We start from the raw sequence: 19282 nt of genomic DNA on the forward strand, positions 1-19282 counted from the left end.
TCCTTCCATTCTGGGCTTGGCCTTTTCTTTCTGTCAGTAACATCCTTCAATGCAAACACTTATAAATTAAAAACAAAATTCCCTAAGCTTCTCTCTCAGGCTCTGGAAACAGTGCCCCACAAGCACAGGTTAAAGAGAACCTAGGCCTGCCCTTCCAAGCTGAGCAAAATATGGGTATTATTTTCAAGGCACCTGCTGAAACCTAGCACAAGACAAAAGAATCACAGGGCACTATTCACAAGCTCAGCATCAGTTTGAGGTTTGAGAAGATGCAAGCCAATTAATTGTCTGTGATCCCAACATAATAACGTTCTGGCTATTGAGCCAGAAAATAAACAAGATTAATATTGTTGTGGGCCACAGTCTTTTATTTGTTTGTTTTTGAATTTGAAATATCATCATGTAGGCTCATGTGTTTAGAAACTTGATCCTTCACTGTTGGTGTTCCTACAGAAGCTGTGGAAACTTTGGGAAACTGTAAAGCTTTGCTGGACAAAGTAGACCACTGAGAACCAGCCTTGAAGCATGATATTCAGACTCACATTCCAACTATGCCAGGACAATAGACAATACTTTCTGATTTTGAACATAGTGTGGTCAGCTTTCTTCTGGCACTGACACCACACCCTCCTTTCCATAAAGGACTGTATCACCTCAAACTGTGAACCAAAAAAAAAAAAGAAGAAGAAAATCCTTAAGTTTTTTATAGGGTATTTGGTCACAGCAAAAGTAACTAACTCAGTCACTAACTCCTGAATTGCATTTTGTATAAGATAAAAGCTAATATTTAAGAGAAGTTATCAGAAGAAAGAAACAAATGAATGAAGGAAGTTACATAACTTGGAAATTTGTGTCCGATGGGTTGTTCTTCAGATCCAACAGGTTAATTTTCAAGTACAAGCCATCTACCTTGTGATCCGTAATACAAGCCTCATGTTATTAAAATCATATCATCCTTGAGATTATGTCTCCAGGGTGACTGTATGAGTACGGTTCTTGAATCCTGGCAGGTGTCCAGAATGAAGCTCCCAGGATGTTTGGCCTGATCTAAATCAAGGTCCCAGCAAGCAGTGCAATGAGTCAGTGCACAGCTGATGTGGATCGTTGCTGTGCAACAAGGAACATACAAAAAGAGGGCCTTTGGCTTTTAAGACTGGAGGGGAAATACAACGATAGAAAGAGAGCATTTAATTACATCACACAGAACAAGCGACACAGTGGGTTTAAGGACTGTAAGTGAAGCAAATTGTATTTCAATACCTGAAAATTTTCCAGTGTCCCACTGAACATAAAGTTTATGAATGATATACTCATAATTCTTTACAATATATGTATATATATATATAATAAACTAATAATCACTATTTCTATAATCTGTTCTAATGACTAAATATCTTAGTCATTTCAGAGGCACTTTTTCTGTGAGAAAAGTAGCATCATTTACGAATACTGTTTTATTCATCCTCTATTCATTTCTCAGGGGCCCATATTTAACTCACCTCTGACTCAGAAAACAGATAGTATTCTATGTATTTGGACTATGGTAAACCATAATACCTAATAGTGTCACCATTTAGTGTCAGAATTTGGAATATTATGAAAATTTACCCTCTTGCTGTAAGCTGCAAGAAAATTTAATGGAATCTAGCTACTATCACAAAAGCTACTATTTGGAAAGGTCAAGGACTTTTCCAAAGGTCAAGCCATGGCTTAAGAAGTCTTGTTAGTATTTTAGCTTTTGTATATATATTAGCTGATTCCTACAATAATTCTCTTGTATGCTAGGTGTAGATCCAAGAACTTCTAACAGTGTATTTATCTAAAATGCTTAACAAGATTTGAAGGCCAAATGATCTCCTAAACTAAGGTGACACCCTTATGGAAAAAACACCTGTCTCCTAGGTTAGGAGGATAGCTTTATTTCTTTTGCAATTCCAGCTGAGACTCTCCTTTCTCATACAGCCTTACTAATATTATAGACTCCTAACTTCTTAACTAACCACCGCTAGGCACGTAGACTTGAGTACATAAATCCCCTTTTTTTGATATACTAACTGATATTAGCTCTCAGTTGACCTCCTCCTTTAACCACTGCCTTTTTGGGTTGTGAAAGAAAGCCTATTGGTCACTGCTTGAGGAAACCTCTTATCTGCCTTTTTGAGCCTGCAAGAATTCAAGCCTGGTGACCTTGCTCTGTCAGAGGATTGTTATTGCTTGGGTTTATAACTGAATACGAGAGAACTAAGAGGTATAAGAAGTATAAGGAGCCTCAGAGGAGGATTTGAGAGAGAGGACTTGAGGACGAGATGGAGAATAGAAAAGAGAATGGAAGAACTAGATGGGTAAGAACTGGAGAGGAACGAACTAGATGGGGGAGAACTAGATTGAAGGACTAGAAGAGAGCACTAGAGGAACAAGATAGAGGATGAGGAAGAGGCATATCGGGAAGAACAAGATGAGGAAGAACAAGATGAGAATGAAGGAGATGGGAAAAAAACTAAGATGGGAAAGAACTAGATGGATGAGAACCTAGATGGGTCAGAACTAAGATGAGAGAATTAAGATATAACATACAGGGGACAGCAGATAAATGTAGAGAGAAATCAGGCAAGAAAGGAGCTAGGCATGAGAGCAGAATAGAAGCTGTGTAGAGAACTGACTCAGAAGAATAAAGTGTATGGACTAAAAAATTTTGTATATGTAGATTCATTTCTTATCCTCAAAGATTAATTATCAGCTGACTGTAGATTCTTCTTGGTCCCTGGGATGAGTCTATCAAGTGGCAGGAATCCCATAGTCCACATTACCCTCTCAGTTATTGAAAAAAATTAAAACAGAGATAGAAGGGAGAAATGATTGTCATCATAATTCCTCTCTGGTTAGAGGACATCCTCCAGAGGTTCATGTTCTGGAAGCTTGGTCCCCAGTGTGGTGATGCTGAGACATGAGTTGACTATCAAGAAGAGTTGGAGTGTGATGACACTAAATCACTGGGGTAGTCACTGTCTTTGAGGAACTAAAGTGGTTCTTATGAGACCATAGTTAGTTCCCCAGAGACTTGATATTTAAAAATATACTCATTCCTCAGTCCCACAAGCTCTCCACCATTGTACAATTCACATGTAGTGCTTGGAGAGCCATTATATGTCAGCCCAAAGGATCTTGCGCACTCAACTTCAAAATTGTAAGGTCTTTCATTTACTTGTTACTAAGGCTCAGACATTTAATGTAACAAAAGAAATGGACCAAGATGGTCATTAGCACCCAGATGATGATGCATTGCAATTATGAACAGAAAGACAGAATCCTAAATTTGAGTTGATGAAATGTATATGTTTATTCAGGATAGATACAGGAAACAATTGACTTCAATAGTGTTACAACATATTTTTTTCAAGTACTCTTACTTAATGAAAACTATTAAATATGTATAGATGTGATTGTACTATTATATATATAAAAATATATATATGCAGGTATATAGCTACACTAGATTTATTTACTGCACATAACCTAAATAAGTGTTATAAAATCAAATCTTTGAAGTTTGTGATTCCTGAATCCCAACTACTCAAAACACTGCTCTTCATTCTGTAGCCAAAATTGACTAATTTCATCCATAAGTTTGCCTCTATTATAGGCTATTATGCATTTTAATATGAAAATTAATATTTCAACACCAAATTCATGTAGAATAATTTGGGTCATAAAATAAATGATGAGCATTCTAGCACTGTGATATTCACTTTGTATGGAATTATAAATTATACAATATGTTATTTTATTCATGCTTCTATATTTTGTCATTCTCTTTTTTTGCATGTCCCCTGTGCTAGCAATGCTCAACTGATAATTGAGAATGACTCAAATTTTCCTTCTGAGAACATTTAGCAATATCTGGAAATACCTGGTTTGGGTGTAGTGTGAAGGATGTTACTGATACTGTGGATTAGTGGCCAGGAATGATGCTAACAATCCTCCTAGGAGCAGGGCAGCTGCAAAAGGTCAAGACTGGGAAGTGTACTGATCTCAAATATGATAATAGTCTAAATTACATTGTGTAAATCAAAAAAAAATGAGAAAAAACTTTATATAAGAATATTTTTCGAAAATATCTTGATTTATTTTTGCATCTGTATTAAACCATCCATACTTCCTCCTGTGTTTTATTTGATAAGGAACATAGAAACACAGTAGACTTCTCAGACTGAGAATGTGTAGTTACAAAATTAATCTAATAAAATCCTGCAAACCAAGCAAATTTTAGATACTATCCTTTGTATTCTCATTGCATATTTTGCAAAGATGTGTAGGCAATATTAGCACAATGTTTTTAATATATAACAATACACACACACACACACACACACACACACACACACACTTACATGCACAATACTAAACTGACTAATATCCAATAGTGGAAAAAGGAATACTTGTCATCACTTGTCTACTAAAAATGAAATGCCCACTTACTTCAATCCTGTTTCTAACTGATAAATCTTATGCATTGTGAATAATCCATTATGACAACTTCTCTAATCTACAAGCTGAGCTTCCTTTCAACTCTTTACAATTAGACCAGGCACAAACACTCATGTCAAGGCTGAGGGAGGCAATGTCATGGGAGAAGAAGAGTCCAAAGAACAGGCAAAAGGGTCAGAGACTCTCTCACTTCCACTATTAGGAGTCCTGCTAGTATTTCATAAATAACAGATTTACACAGTCTTTAAAAAGGGTGAATTTCTTCCCTTAAAGATAAAATCATAACTCACTTTTCAGAAACAATGAATTTTATCAGTGTATGCATACATGTTTTCTCCTTCAAATATTTTCTGTTCATGTGTATGAATATTCCAAATATAGGCTCATTCTACAGTATAAAGATTGTTTTATGTTCAGTTAAGGAAATTTTTGTGTATGAATATGTGTATATCCTGTTCCCTACTTTCATATTGTATATAATGTTGCAAGGGATATGAATGCAGATATAGTCTATATATATGAGAGCATTTATAAAATATCTCTGCAAAATGCTGATGATTTCATTTCAGAAGGACAGAAAAATTAATCAAAATGATAAATACACTTAAAAATCATATCGAATCCTAATACTTTGCAATCCAATTAAAAATATTTTTAAGTAGGAGTTAGAGAGAATATATCCAGTATGGCAGAATATTGCTATTACTAAAAGTCAAAGTCATTGATCAAATATCCATATGCCAGGTAAAGATTACCTTTTTATGAGTCATTGAACAGGAAAACCACATTGTCACCTATAAAAACGTTATAGGTTCTTGGCACTGCTCTTGGATGCCCTTCAGAACTAAATGATAAGAGTCTATTGCTAGCCAGGCAGTGGTGGCACACGCCTTTAATCCCAGCATTCGGTAGGCAGAGGCAGGAAGATATCTGTAAGTTCAAGGCCAGCCTAGGCTACAGAGTGAGTTCCAGGAAGGGCACAAAGCTACACAGAGAAGCACCCCCCAAATAAAAGAGTTTATTGCTGAACACATATTATTGGGGAATATTAGGTCACACTGTGACCCCAAGTTTGCATTTGCATTAATTAAGTAAACTTAATCTTGGGTCAGGAGACCGCATTAAATACTAGTTGATAGAAAGTAATCATAGAATACTGGGGGTATTCCAGGAGAGATAGAGAGACACAAGAAATGGTAGGGTGGGGTTTGAAGTGACAACTTGTTGTGATTTGGCAAAGCAAAAGCATGGGTCTTCCTTGAAGGCTAGCAAGGCGAGAGGGTTAGCCAGTTGCTACTCAGCCTCTGTGAGCTCACAAGTTTTCACCTTGCCCTTGGAATCTTGAGTTATATTCATAATTAGAACAGAGATTTAGTTAAAGCTACCTTTAGCAACAGCAACAGAGCCAGTGCCTGTGGGAGCAGAATTGTCTCTGGTCTGCAAGCCTGGGTGCCAGACTGTGGCTGGATAATCAGGACTATAGCTGCAGAGTTGCAAAGACTGGCTAAGACAGCAGTAGATTAAGGTGTAGCCACTGGGCCAAAGTTAGAAAAACATATTTTCGTTACAAATACAGAATTCCAACAAGAGCTTAAACTTTCATAGTTACGTATACTGTCGGGTAGACACTAACAGTTTTAACCAGCAGAGAACTCCCAGAACCAACTTGCCAGGCAAAATACACCCACTAATTTAACAGTGGCAAAATTGTTATGGGAATAATCCTTTCACTCTCTGATTGGACTTGAAGCCCACTCCATGGATGGATATGCATTACTGGTATTGACAAAACTACATGGCTGAGGAGGTACTAGGCCCTACTGTGAACATACTACTATTTTAGTATATAATATTTTATTACTCCCTTAAGAATTTCAGAAAATATATTGTGCTTATAATAACCTCAATTCCTTCTCCTAATACTATGTGTGTGTGTGTGTGTGTGTGTGTGTGTGTGTGTGTGTGTGTGTATGTGTGTGTGTTGTTAGAATTATTTCTTTTTCAAAATCATGTGGCTATATTCTATTGGCACTGATTTTTTTCCTTTTTTTATTTATTCTTCTCTCATATATTATATCCCCACTGCAGTTTCCCCACCCTCCTCTCTCCCATCTCTTTCGACATCTTCTCTTTTCTCCAGATCCACCACCCTTCCACTTCCCCTCAGAAAAGAACAGAAACATCAATCAAATAAGTTACAACAAGCTACCATAAGATCAGACACATATTCTCACATCAAGGCTGGACAAGGAAACCCAGTAGGAGGAAAAGAGTCCCAAAGGCAGGAAAAGGAGTCAGAGACTGCCCCACACCTACTGTTAGGAATCCCACAAAAGCACCAAGCCATACAACATAAAATATAGGCAAAGGACTTAGGTCAAACCCGTAGAGGCTTCTTCCTATCTGAGCACACTTGAAAAACAGTCAGTTGATTCTGTGGGACCTGTTCTTGTGGCGTCCTTGCACTTTCTGACACTACCAGTCTTTCTTCCCTCTCCTCCACCGGACACCTCGAGTTCCACCTAATATTTGAATGTGAGACTCTGTATCTGGTCCCATCATTTGTTGGATGAAGTCTCTCTTATCTCTCTGATGACAATTATGCTAGGCTCCCATCCCAGCATATCCTGTGGCAGGAAAACTTCAATCAAATGATTTGTGGATGGCTTGGTGTCTGAGTCCCTCCACTTGAGGCCTTGCTTGGTTGCAGAAGATGGCCAGTTCAGGCTGTGTGTCTCCCTTTACTAGGAGTCTTTGCTAGTAGGATTCCTTTGTAGGGTTCCATGGAGTTTTCAATGCACTAGGTTTTTACTTCATCGCCCAAATGTCCCCCAGTTCCAGTCATTTCTCCCTGTGTTCTCTCCCTCCACCCCTCATCTTATTCTCCTGTTCCCATCCCTACTTTGCTGTGGGATGTCTTTCTGTATGTTGTGAATCAATGTGGCTCCCATTGGATAATAAATAAACTGCACTGGCCTATGGCAGGGCAGGATGGAGCCAGGTGGGAAAATACAAAAGAGAGAAGACAGGCAGAGTGGAGAGACGCAGCCCACTGCTCAAAGAGCAACAAGATGCCAGCAGACCGGTAATGCTATGGCCGCATGGCAACATAAAAATTAATAGAAATGGGTTGACTTAAGTTATAAGAGCTAGCTAGCAAGAAGCCTGAGCCATAGGCCATATAGTTTGTAATGAATATTAAGCCTCTGAGTAATTATTTTATAAATGGCTGAGGGATCACAGGTGGGAGAGATTTATCTGGACCTTGGGGCTGGGTTGGACCAGAGAAACTTCCCATACATTACCACCCCCAATCCACCCAGGATGTCTATTATACTTCCCTTCTCATGGAGGTTTTTGTGTCATCCCCTCCCCCCTCAGCTCTTCTTTTTACTTATCCTCTCTGGATCTGGGGACCATAACATGATTAGCATGATTATACTTTACTTTACGTCTGATATCCACTTACATGTGAGTACATATCATGTTTGTCTTGTTGGGATGGGGTCATGTCACACAGGATAGCTTTTCTTTAGTCCCATCCTTTGGCCGATAAATTTTATGATGTCATTTTTTTTAAACAGTTAAATATGCTCCATTGTTTAAGTGTACCACATTTTCTTTATCCCTTCCTTGGTGAGGACATCTAGGTTGTTTCTGTTGTCTGGATGTTATGAATAAATCTACTATGAATATAATTGAGCAAGTGCCCTAGTAGTATGACAGAACATCCTTTGGGTAATGGCCCAGGAATTATTGTAGAATATTATTTTAAGATGTAGTAAATGTTTTATGCTGTGAAATCTTTGTTTAGTGATGCAAAGATGTATTGCATTCTTTTATGTTGCATTTGTTTAACTCTATGAAGCTGTGTTACTGTGCCTTTCTAAAACATCTGATGGTCTAATAAAGAGCTGAACAGTCAATAGCAAAGTAGGAGAAAGGATAGGCAGTGTTGGCAGGCAGAGAGAATAAATAGAATCAGATGTATGGGAGGATCAAGAGAACAAGAAGAGGAGGATGCTAGGGGCCAGCCACCCAGCTACACTGCCAGCCATGTAGTAAGAGTGAAAATAAGTTTACAGAAGACAGGAAAGGAAAAAGCCCAGAGGCAAAAGGTAGACGGGATAATTTAAGAAAAGCTGGCTAGAAATAAGCCAATCTAAGTCTGGGCATTTATAAGAAATAATAAGCCTCCATGTCATCATTTGGGAGCTGGGTGGTGGGCCCTAAAAAGAGTAAAGAGCCCAAAGAGTAAAAAACAAGCAAACAAAAAGGAATGGCATGACTAGATTTTGAGGTAGATCAATTCCCAATTTTCTGAAAACCTGCCATATTGATTTCCAACATAGCTATACAAGTTTGCACTCCCACCAGCAATGAAGAAGTGTTCCCTTGCTCTACATCCTCCTCAGCATGAGCTGTCACTTGTGTTTCTGATCTTTGCAATTCTGACAGGTGTAAGATTGAATCTCAATGGGAAAAATATTTTCATCAACTATACATCTGACAGAGGGTTAACAACCAAATACATAGCAAACTCAAGAAACTAGACATCAACAAACTAATTTAATTAAAAAATGGGGTACAGGTCTAAATAGAGAATGCTCAAAAGAGGAATCTCAAGTGGCCAAGAAACATTTAAAGAAACGTTCAGCATCCGTAGCCACTAGAGAAATGCAAAGTAAGACTTCATTGGTATGAATACAAGAGTGTTTTTTCTCTTTTATTTTTTTTCTTGTGCCTAGGGGTTAAGTTTGTTATTGGACTATAGAAAACTCTATCCCCAAAATATGTGGTAAGTCAGAGAAATGTATAGTAGAAAATAAAGTCTGTTTAATGAGTCAAAAATGACTTTATTTCTTTAAACATAATGCTACAGAATCTCCTGTCTTACATTACGGCTACTGTTCTTCTTGAATTTTTCTAAAAGAATTTCTCTACATATAACTTATATCCATTTTTTCTTTTCAATTTTAACTATAAAATGGGAATATAAGGCCTAAAATTAGCCCTAACTTAGAAAGTTTTTCATGTATTTCTTATAGCCATGATATTTTAGAAAAATAATACAATTCTATATTTCATTTTTATCCTCAGTACACCAAGAATAATCCTCATGTTGACACTGTGATGACAATTTTGACAAATACATGACATTATTGTAAATATATGAGAGTCCTGACACTTAGCGGGAGTTTAACAACTGTTCCTTGTAGTTGTCTGTTGGATCATTTTCACAGTTGCTATGGTGACCTATAGTCACAGACTCTGGCAAATTTCTGTACAATTTGTGATGAAAAAAATTTAGAAAATTTTCAGAACAGAAAGCTTGCATTCAAAGGAGCAAATCTCATTAATCGATTAATTAGTACTCCTCTGGGTACAAATAGTTCTGATCACAAGCATGATTTGAATATTTAAGAGAAGCTGTTAGCTGCACTCAAGCAGAAAGGAAAATTTCTATCACAGCAAGTCATCCGACATCATAATTACTCTCTGGGTCAGTGGGAAAAAAAGGAAGTGAGAGTTTCATGTTTCAACCACAAATCGACTTCCATAAAAGACAGCAGCACCACTCTTTCTAATCAGAAGTGAACATCAATTTCCCCATTCCTTTGAATTCAGAGTTAGATTAATTTCTTTACTAGTGTTCCCCAGTAAAACCTTGAAATGCAGTCAGTAAAATGCTGGCTGTGAATGTATGAGGACATGAGTTCTATCTATAGCAGCCACATGAAAGTGGCACAGTGTCATGTGCTTGTAATCCCAATGCTGGAAAAGCAGAAGTAGGCAGTTCTCTGGAATATGCTGGCCAGCAACCTTGATATAACTGGCAAACACCAGGCTAGTGAGAGACCTCAAGTTAACATTTGTATGTCACTTTAGCAACACTGAAGAAAGCTGTCCACTAGTTAGACAGCTGGCAGCAAGTGTCGGGAAGGAAGGAAGGAAGGGTGCCTTTTGTTTATACAGAAGGCTGCCCTTCTGTGAAGTGCCAAGCTTGCAAAATCTTCGTGGCTCAGTCCACAGAGACCTTCTTACTTGGGACAACAACACAGCCCTCTAGCTGTTCTGCATTGGGTCTCATTACCTGTAATCTCTCACAATGCAATTCACAAACTTCTCTTTTCTAAAAACAATCAGTATTTTAGGCTTTGGGAGCCACATAGCCTTCTTCCCAACTGTGCAACGCCTCTTCCTCTTTCATCTGCAAACTATGAAAAACATTTTTCCTCTGAATGATTGACTATGCTTCAGGAAATCACAATCTGCAAAGTCAGCAAACAAGGAGGAGGCTGTATCTCTTGCCATTGATATCCCCTTGTCTCCAGTATATTAGCATTTTGTTTCTGTTATCAGAGTTGATGCATCGTCTGCCATTCTTAAGCACCAAATATAAAGAAAGTTACACATACACACACACACACACACACACACACACACACACACACACACACACATTTTCATATCAGCCTCCATACAATCAAAATACAATGTGAATTGTTGGTTATGATTGCACACACAAACACACACACACACACACACACACACACACACAAATTTTCACATCAGGCTATATACAATCAAAATACAATGTGAATTGTTGGTTACAATTACACACATTTACACACATAAACACACACACACACACACACAATAATGAGCTTCTGCTCATTCAAAATCAATAATAATGTGTACTGTCCAAAATTTGGCATCTGGCCTCTAATAAATTACTATCGTTAAAAATATCTTTACCTGGAACCACACTAGTATGGAGATAGCACTTAACTCTCTTGATTATTTTACTATTTTTAAAAATTAAAGCTATGTCCTATAAACACATTCCTCTCACTCTGAGAATGTGAGAGTATTAGTTATTCCTTATTCTCCCCATATTTCAGGTTTTAGGAAATGTCTTAGAAGTATTTTTATACCTCAAATTTGAACCCACTTTTACTATGATAATTCCACCTTGCCTTTTGGCTTTCATTTGGATTAACAAGGATCCTTTCATGTGCGCTAAAGTATGAATTTATATGTAAGGTTCTGCTTATCTGTATGCACACGTCTGCTTCAGGATTCACCACTGTTATCTTTGCCATCTCTTTACTGATTAGACTCAGATCTTTGACCTCCTTCAAACATTTTTAACTTCTCATTTTTCGCTACCATCCATTAAAGCTTCCTTTTTATATTCAGTCTTTTGGGACATTGCCATAATTTGTCTAAATCCAATCTACCAATGTTTTCCTCAAAAGTTGATTATCCATGAAACTTGTAAATTAGGGAACTCCTCTTCTGAAATGGGAAGACAATTTATTTCTTCCTCTATGCTTATTTTCTTCCTTGTTCTTAAAGATATACCTTGTTTCCATGATGGCTCCAAAGAATATGTTTCCCACAAGTGGTTTATTTCTTAAGAATTTATTATGTTCTCTTATACCAGGATGGCAATCAAGCTGAATTAGTGACCAGTCATTATTTGAGGACATAAGTATAAGTTTGTTACGATTTACCTTTTAATATCAAACATCATAATCCTACTCCCCCCAATCTCTCTTCTGTATTCACTAAAATCCTCCAGTTCTCTTCCTGTTACTGTTAGTTGGAAATTGCCGTTAGCTGATGATGAGTCTGCATAGTTCATTGTCTCTATTGTTATTTCCTTATGATTCTGGTTGTTTCATATTTGCTCTTGGCCTGTATCACACAGTGGAAGCCTACCAGCATATTTCATGTAAGTGATGGTGTATTAAACCATGTTGCACTTATAAATTGGGAGGGGCTTGGACAGTATGATGCTGGCCTAGCCATCCTTAGCAGGGAGGGCATGAAGGGTTGTTTTTAAGTTTTGCTCACAAACTCTTACCCATCATGAATAACATTGCCTACTCCACCAATTTCTCCTTAAATACCCTTGGAGACCAATAAACTTGAATATATTCTGGGACGCTGCCAAGGACTGCTATAGCTCATCCCTGAATTCTGCTGCAGAGGGAAAAAGGTTGGGAAATTGTTTTCTCCCCAGAGGCTCTCGCTGAGAACATCTTGCTCTTGATTTCCACCCCTTTGCCATCAGCTAAAGAGCTACCTGGCTCTCAGGAGAGCAAAAATGGGCTGCAATACTAAAAGGGAATAAAAGTTCACTACTTCCAGTAAGGAAGCTTTATGTGAACATTCACAGACAGATCAGAGTAAGACTGGCATATATATTTAAATGAATGCAAAAATTATCACTCATAAAATATGTCTTGAAAGCATGTGGAATCTTACAAAGATGGCAAAAAAATAATGTGACTATTTAACATCATTTTAATTGCTTTCAAGAAATTTATTTATGGAATGAAAATAAAGAGAAATATCAGTGAGAAGAGAAAGTGTTCTGCGACTCAAAAACATTGAGAACTGTACCAACATATTTCAATCACAGTATAGCCATGCATTGAGATGAATCTTAAATTCACTACCTGCTGCTTATTCTCTAAAAGTGAGAAGGAGGCATTTGTACTTCACCTGTCTGCACATTTAAAATAACCTCAAAATGAGTAATATAGATTTATATTTTGAAATAAATATGTAATTGCTTAGCAAATGAATAGTTTTATTGATTAATGAAGCAATGACTTCAAATAGTAATGTTATTATAGTTAAGAAGGACCTGTAGGCTTATAAAACATGTAGCCTGAAGTTCAAGATGTCATGCACTTTATCTTCAAAAGAGTTACTATTGAATGTGTTGGCATTTCATATTACTCAATAATATGAAAGAAAAATTTACATAATTGAAAGTAATGCCATTTAAGAAAGAATTACAAGTTACCCAATTTATTATTTTTACCTTGAGATGTCCAAACCATTATCTATACATACATGCTTAAAATTTTATTTTAATATATGATCCAATAATCAATAAATCTTTTTGCAATAAAAAATCCTAACATTTTAGAAGTTTCTCAAATTTATACAAATATACAACATACATTTTAAAAAGTCCTTCAAAAGATAATTTTTGTATTATCAATAATATGCATTAATTTCTACACTGGAAAAATAGTTTCCTTACCCATATCTGACATTTCAGGCACAGTAACGATGTACGGTCCATCCGTGAACTTTGGAGCATTGTCATTGATATCTTGCACTTTGATGATGAACTCGGATTCAGGTTCAAGAGGCTTGTTTGTCCGTCTGTCAATAGCCTGGGCATGAAGCACGTAGTGAGTCTTCTGCTCTCTGTCCAGGCTTTTGGTGGAGTGGATGTCACCTGTAGTGTCATCAATGATAAATATAGTCCCAGCACCTTCCCCAGTGAGGATGTACTTGACAGATCCATCACCTTTGTCAGAGTTGGAGTGCAGCTGGAAAACAGACACGGGAAAATCAGCATGGTTTATATTCTGATGACATATATTTTCCAAATATTATCAAGAGATTGAGACTTGAGCTTTCTTTTATACTGTGAACTACATGCTACCACAGCCATTGCCTTTCTTATAGTTTTTTCTATTTGGTGTTAAGTAGATACTTTATCTTGATTTCTCTGAGATTCAATAACTGTATAAAAGAAACTGATAAACAGTATGCTTTTTATTTTTAATAATCACCATTGTCTTTCTACTGAATTAATATTATACTGTGTAATATAAAGTTGGGAAAAGTAATTTCCACTAAACCAGTGCTGCTTTCCATGCCTGGGGGAATAACATTTTCATTAGGAAATTATTATGAAAATTATCCAACACTGATTGTTGACATTAGGTCTTGAAAGAGTGAGTAGGAGAAACTGAAGTTAAAACTTAACCATCAATTTTTCAAAAGTCCGCAGATGTATTACCAAGGTTCCAAATCATTTCATGATTTGTATAATTAAAAGTGTAATATCATTTAGGATAAATATTTTCAGTTAGAAATTATATATTTTGTTGCTATTTTTATTCTCTTAAGGGACTTGAAAATATTATGACAAAATCTCATTAGTGGTGAAATAGTTAATCAATAAGTAATATTGACAAATGATTACATTTTTCTTTTCTTAAAATGAAAAAGTATATAAGGGTCTTTCATAAATGTTAATTCTGTAGAAAATAGCTTCTATAAACATAAGATTTTAGAATTTCAATAAATAAACCTCACTAACAAGAAGATAACATAGCAACTTCATGTCATTTAAATCTAATTGGATGATTTTAAATGGCATAGATTAAGTTGCAGGTAACTCAATTAAGATTCTACTTCAATTTAATTTATGACACCACATATAAATAAAGTTGACAGCTAGGGGAAGACAAATACTTTTGTGAAACCACAGATGTATGGTTTTGAAGCATTGTCTCTCCCTTCCAAGAGATCAGAGTGGTTTCCTCTGTATGGAGACTTTGTTTGAATAACCTCAACTATTCACCCTTAATTTATTTCTGATATGAGGGACAATGAAAATATATTAGCCTGGTGCTCACCTAGGTGATTAGAGTGGCTGGCCAGTGAATCCCAGGAACCCAATTGTGTCTTCCTCCCCAAAACTGAGATTATAAGCATTGATCATTGTGCCCAGATTAAAAAAATAGTTTATTTTATGATTATGAATCTGTTGCTTGCATGTATGTAAATTCATCATGTGCGAAATGCTCATTACTTATGAAGCAGACACTGGTAATCTGACAAAGCAACCCATTTCAGCCCTTCTCCATCATTACAATCATTTGTGACTAACTCAGTAAAGCATCAACTTGTTGTCTCAGCATCTCTAAGAGCTTTTCTGAAACACTTGTTACTAACATTATAACAAAAGAGATCATTTGGTAATATTTTGTTATTCTAAAATAAAAATACATATTTATAATATTAACTATTAGAACTTACATACTTGTCAATAGATGTTTTCTGATATTTCAGAAGTAATTTTAGAAAGACATAGTCATGCTTAAAATAACCTTCAGAATATGTGCAGTCATCACCTATATACTCAGTAAAATTACAGAGAAAATTTAGGGTTTTTTTTTAATACTTGTACTATATTTAAATAAAAGGCATTCATGTACATATACTAGAATAATTAGAATTAAAGTTTTCAATATGAAGCATATATTCAAATTTTTCTCAGTATGTATTTTGCATAGATTTTTGTAAATTATTCAGATAAAATAAACATGTCAGTGATTTTTATGAGTTTATCTTTTTAGGCATGAATCTAGTCCTTCACTCGATATTTTCACTATTTATAAAGCACTTAACATGGATATCCCAGAATTTATGATTAATACGAACATAGTTTATCACTGGTAATTTATAAATATAATATCCAATTTATAAAATTGGATAATATTACTAAGAGTTACATCAAAATATTATAAAATATATTTTGGGATTATCATATCAGTTGTTCTTAATACATAGCTTGAGTATTTAAGTAATGGAGGTGATTATTTTATTGATGAAATTTTTAATCTTTTAGCAAACTTGACTGAAGCTTGAAATCATTTCAATGTAGCAACAATGGAAACTATTACATTAGGATTTAATTCATTGATTAATAATTTATATAATTTTGATGATAACTGTTTCTGAAGGAGCAAAGAGATCCATTGAGGATAAGCCCCTCTCCATCTTTGCAGTCATTTGTGACTAACTCAGTAAAGCATCAAAGTTGTTGTCTCGGCATCTCTAAGAGCTGTTCTGAAACACTCGTTACTAACATGATAACAGGAGAGATCATTTGGTAATATTTTTGTTATTCTGAAATAAAAATATATATTTATAATATTAACTATTATAATAGTTGTTCTTCCTGGTTCTATCCTTTCTCAGTTATCCATTTACTCAGCAGTAACGTTTGAGCCTAAGAAAACCACACCCATTGGACTATGGATTTTTGTTTAATAAGAGATTTCTAAGTATCCAGAGGGATCACAGCATGTACATTAGGCCTTAGGAAACAAGAGACAAGACTCCAGGGGGAAGAATGTATGAGAGTATTGGAACTAAGAGAGAAGAAATGAGGTGCTCCCACACAGAGTGTGTGTCAATTGAAGGATGAGACATAAAACAAAACATAGCAAGGTTTAGAAACAAATAAATGGTTTATTACCTACATCTAGGTAATGGTAACAGAAATATTTTACTTTGCATGTGGTTCAAAATCAGGTTATAATTAAAAAAATATTAAGAGCAGAACAAGAAAATTACAAATATTCAATATATAGATAGAACACTGATTTAATAGCTAATAAATTGGTGTTCATTTGCATTAATTTTTAAATGTAAATTAAAAAAAAATGGAAAGTACCACAATATTTTGGGGAGAAAATATTCCAACTAATGATTTATTTTTTCTGAAAATACCTCTTGATTCCACAATGACTGAACTTTTGCTGGGTCCTGCAGCCATATTAAAACTTGCCTTGAGAGTATTGAAGTTGACCTGCTATCCAATGTGTACTTAGCTTCATAATGTTTAATATGCCTTTAAGAAAAGACAATATAACCAAACTTGCTGTCCTTGGTTTTCTCATGCCAATTATCTTCTATAACTTAAGCTAAAAGCCTAATTTTAATATGTCTATGTAGCCTTCCATGTCCTTTACCCAGAATTGTGTGTGTGTGTGTGTGTGTGTGTGTGTGTGTGTGTGTGTGTGTGTGTTATGGAATCATTTGCTTTGCTTCCAATATGTTGAAATCAACCTTAAACAAAACACATATTCAATAAATGTCAGAAGTAACATGTGGATAAAATCTTTTTGTAGCTTCAAGTGCTTATCTGGGTCAGTGAACGTCTTGCTACAGGTTCCTATTGCTGTGACAAAACACTATGACCAAAAAGCAAGTTGAGGAGGAAAGCATTTATTTGGCTTGTAGTTCCAGTTCATACTCCATCATTGGAGGAAGTCAGAACAGGAACTCAAGCAGGGCTGGAACCTGGAGGAAGGAGGTGATGCAGAGGCCATGGAGGGGAGCTGCTTACTGGCTTGCTTCCCCTTGGTTTAGTCAGCCTGATTTCTTATAGGACCCAGAGCCATCAGCACAGGGATGGCAACACCCACAATAGGCTGGGCTCTCCCACATTGATCACTAATTGAGAAGATGCCTTACAGCTGGATCTCATGGAGGCATTTCCTCACCTGTGCCTCCATCCTCTCTGGGTCAAGTTGACACAAAAATACAGCCAGTACAGTTGGGGTTAGGGAAGTAACTTTTTTCTTTGTATGACTCTGTTAAAGATTTCTGTAAAGAATTCTCTCATTCCTTTCTCAGACTATGTTTAATATGTTATTGAATAAATACAGAGCACAGTCACTTTATTACAGATACAGACTTATACAAAGAATAACACACAGGCAACATGTACAGACAGGTCAGACACATGATAGATAAGCCATGGACAGAGCAGTAACCACAAACTAATAAAAGATATGTTAAAAAGTGGTGAATTCAAATTTGGGCCCATTATTGCTCAAATTAATCTAAGAGAATATTTCTGTCTCCTTCTTTAATATAACACTGATATATTTTGGTGTCTTCTCTAAGTTTTCTTTAGTACATTAATTAACATGTCTATTAAAATAATGATAACAGGGCCTTATAACATGCAGAATGAGGAATACATGTCTAGACTTCTGAAATTTTGTGAAGGAGTTTATACTGTCATTTTTGTGGGCTATTAGAAGTAGAGAAAATTCTTGTGTGTCTAATTGCATAATAAACAATGATAATCAGTTCCACTTTAGCAGACAAAAGAGAAAAAGGGGTGAAGAAGAGCAACACGAAGGTAGTCACCCAAGGAAATAGCGTGAACAATTTTCCTGTGTTACCTTCATGGAGTGTCTTTTTCTTGGTTAAATAGAAACATATGGCACTCCCATAGCTAATGTGACACACATGAATTCACTCCAGAAAACTATTTATGCACCCTAGACCACATTAGGGTTGTGACCTAAAAATTTATAGCGTTCACTCCAATGCTCAGTTGCTCTCTAGGATAATATGTGATTCCTTAGAGATGAATAATTTCAAAAGGTTAAGGACATGGTGGCAGAGTCATTAATTTTGAAAGTTGCTTTGAGTTAGGACTTCAAGCTCTATTACAAAGGTGGGTCACTGAGTTAAAAATGTAATATAATATGCTGTATAACGTTTGCGTAGGAGAAGTGCTTACGCTTATAGTTCACTGAAGAAGAAATAAGGGCAGGCATCCAATGTTAGCAATCCAGCATTATCAAACCAATACTGTTTTTAAAGTTTTAGCATGTAAAATAACAAATCACTGCTATATTAACTAATTCATGTTGTCCCAAACACATCAAATACTAGCAATATCTTGGTACTTACATACAATTTCTCTGTGCAAAATATTAAAATAATCATATCTTAAAATTAATTTATAAAATGTATTATAGAAATGTTAATATTTGTTCAATCAACAAGGAATTAACATAGTAAGAAAAAACAAAACAACATTTTGGAAAGGATGGGAAGATAAACAATTTGTTTGGTAACATCAGTATGAAAAGATATTTTGAATAGAAATTTATCATCTAAATTTTAATCAGATTTGCATTTATTCCTGAAGAAGTAAACTAATAATTGAGGAATAGGAGAGCAAAGAAACCAAAGGCAAAATTAGATATAATATTAGTCTCCTCAATACAAGATTGGGAGTGTCATAGTGTCATACCCTTCACTGGAACTTAGAATGCTCCGTCTTGTTGTTCTTAGTATTTAGGCACTACAGAATACGTACAGTGGTTAAAAATTTCCTTTTTAATTGTTGGGAAAACTCTAAAAGTGATCAAATAACTGG

The 19282-nt window shown here is 35.7% G+C and overlaps 1 protein-coding gene across 3 annotated transcripts in view; it reads right to left on the minus strand.

Moving 5' to 3' along the window:
- Positions 1-19282, minus strand: part of Cdh18 (cadherin 18) — a 255064-nt gene that overhangs the window by 172957 nt on the left and 62825 nt on the right. For all 3 annotated transcript variants that reach the window (XM_059276234.1, XM_059276233.1, XM_059276232.1), the window contains exon 2: positions 13553-13847. In XM_059276234.1, the coding sequence (XP_059132217.1) occupies positions 13553-13847 (295 nt within the window). The remainder of the gene's footprint in view (positions 1-13552; positions 13848-19282) is intronic.

Source organism: Peromyscus eremicus, chromosome 11, assembly GCF_949786415.1.
Source record: "Peromyscus eremicus chromosome 11, PerEre_H2_v1, whole genome shotgun sequence".
NCBI classification, from domain to species: Eukaryota; Metazoa; Chordata; class Mammalia; order Rodentia; family Cricetidae; genus Peromyscus; species Peromyscus eremicus.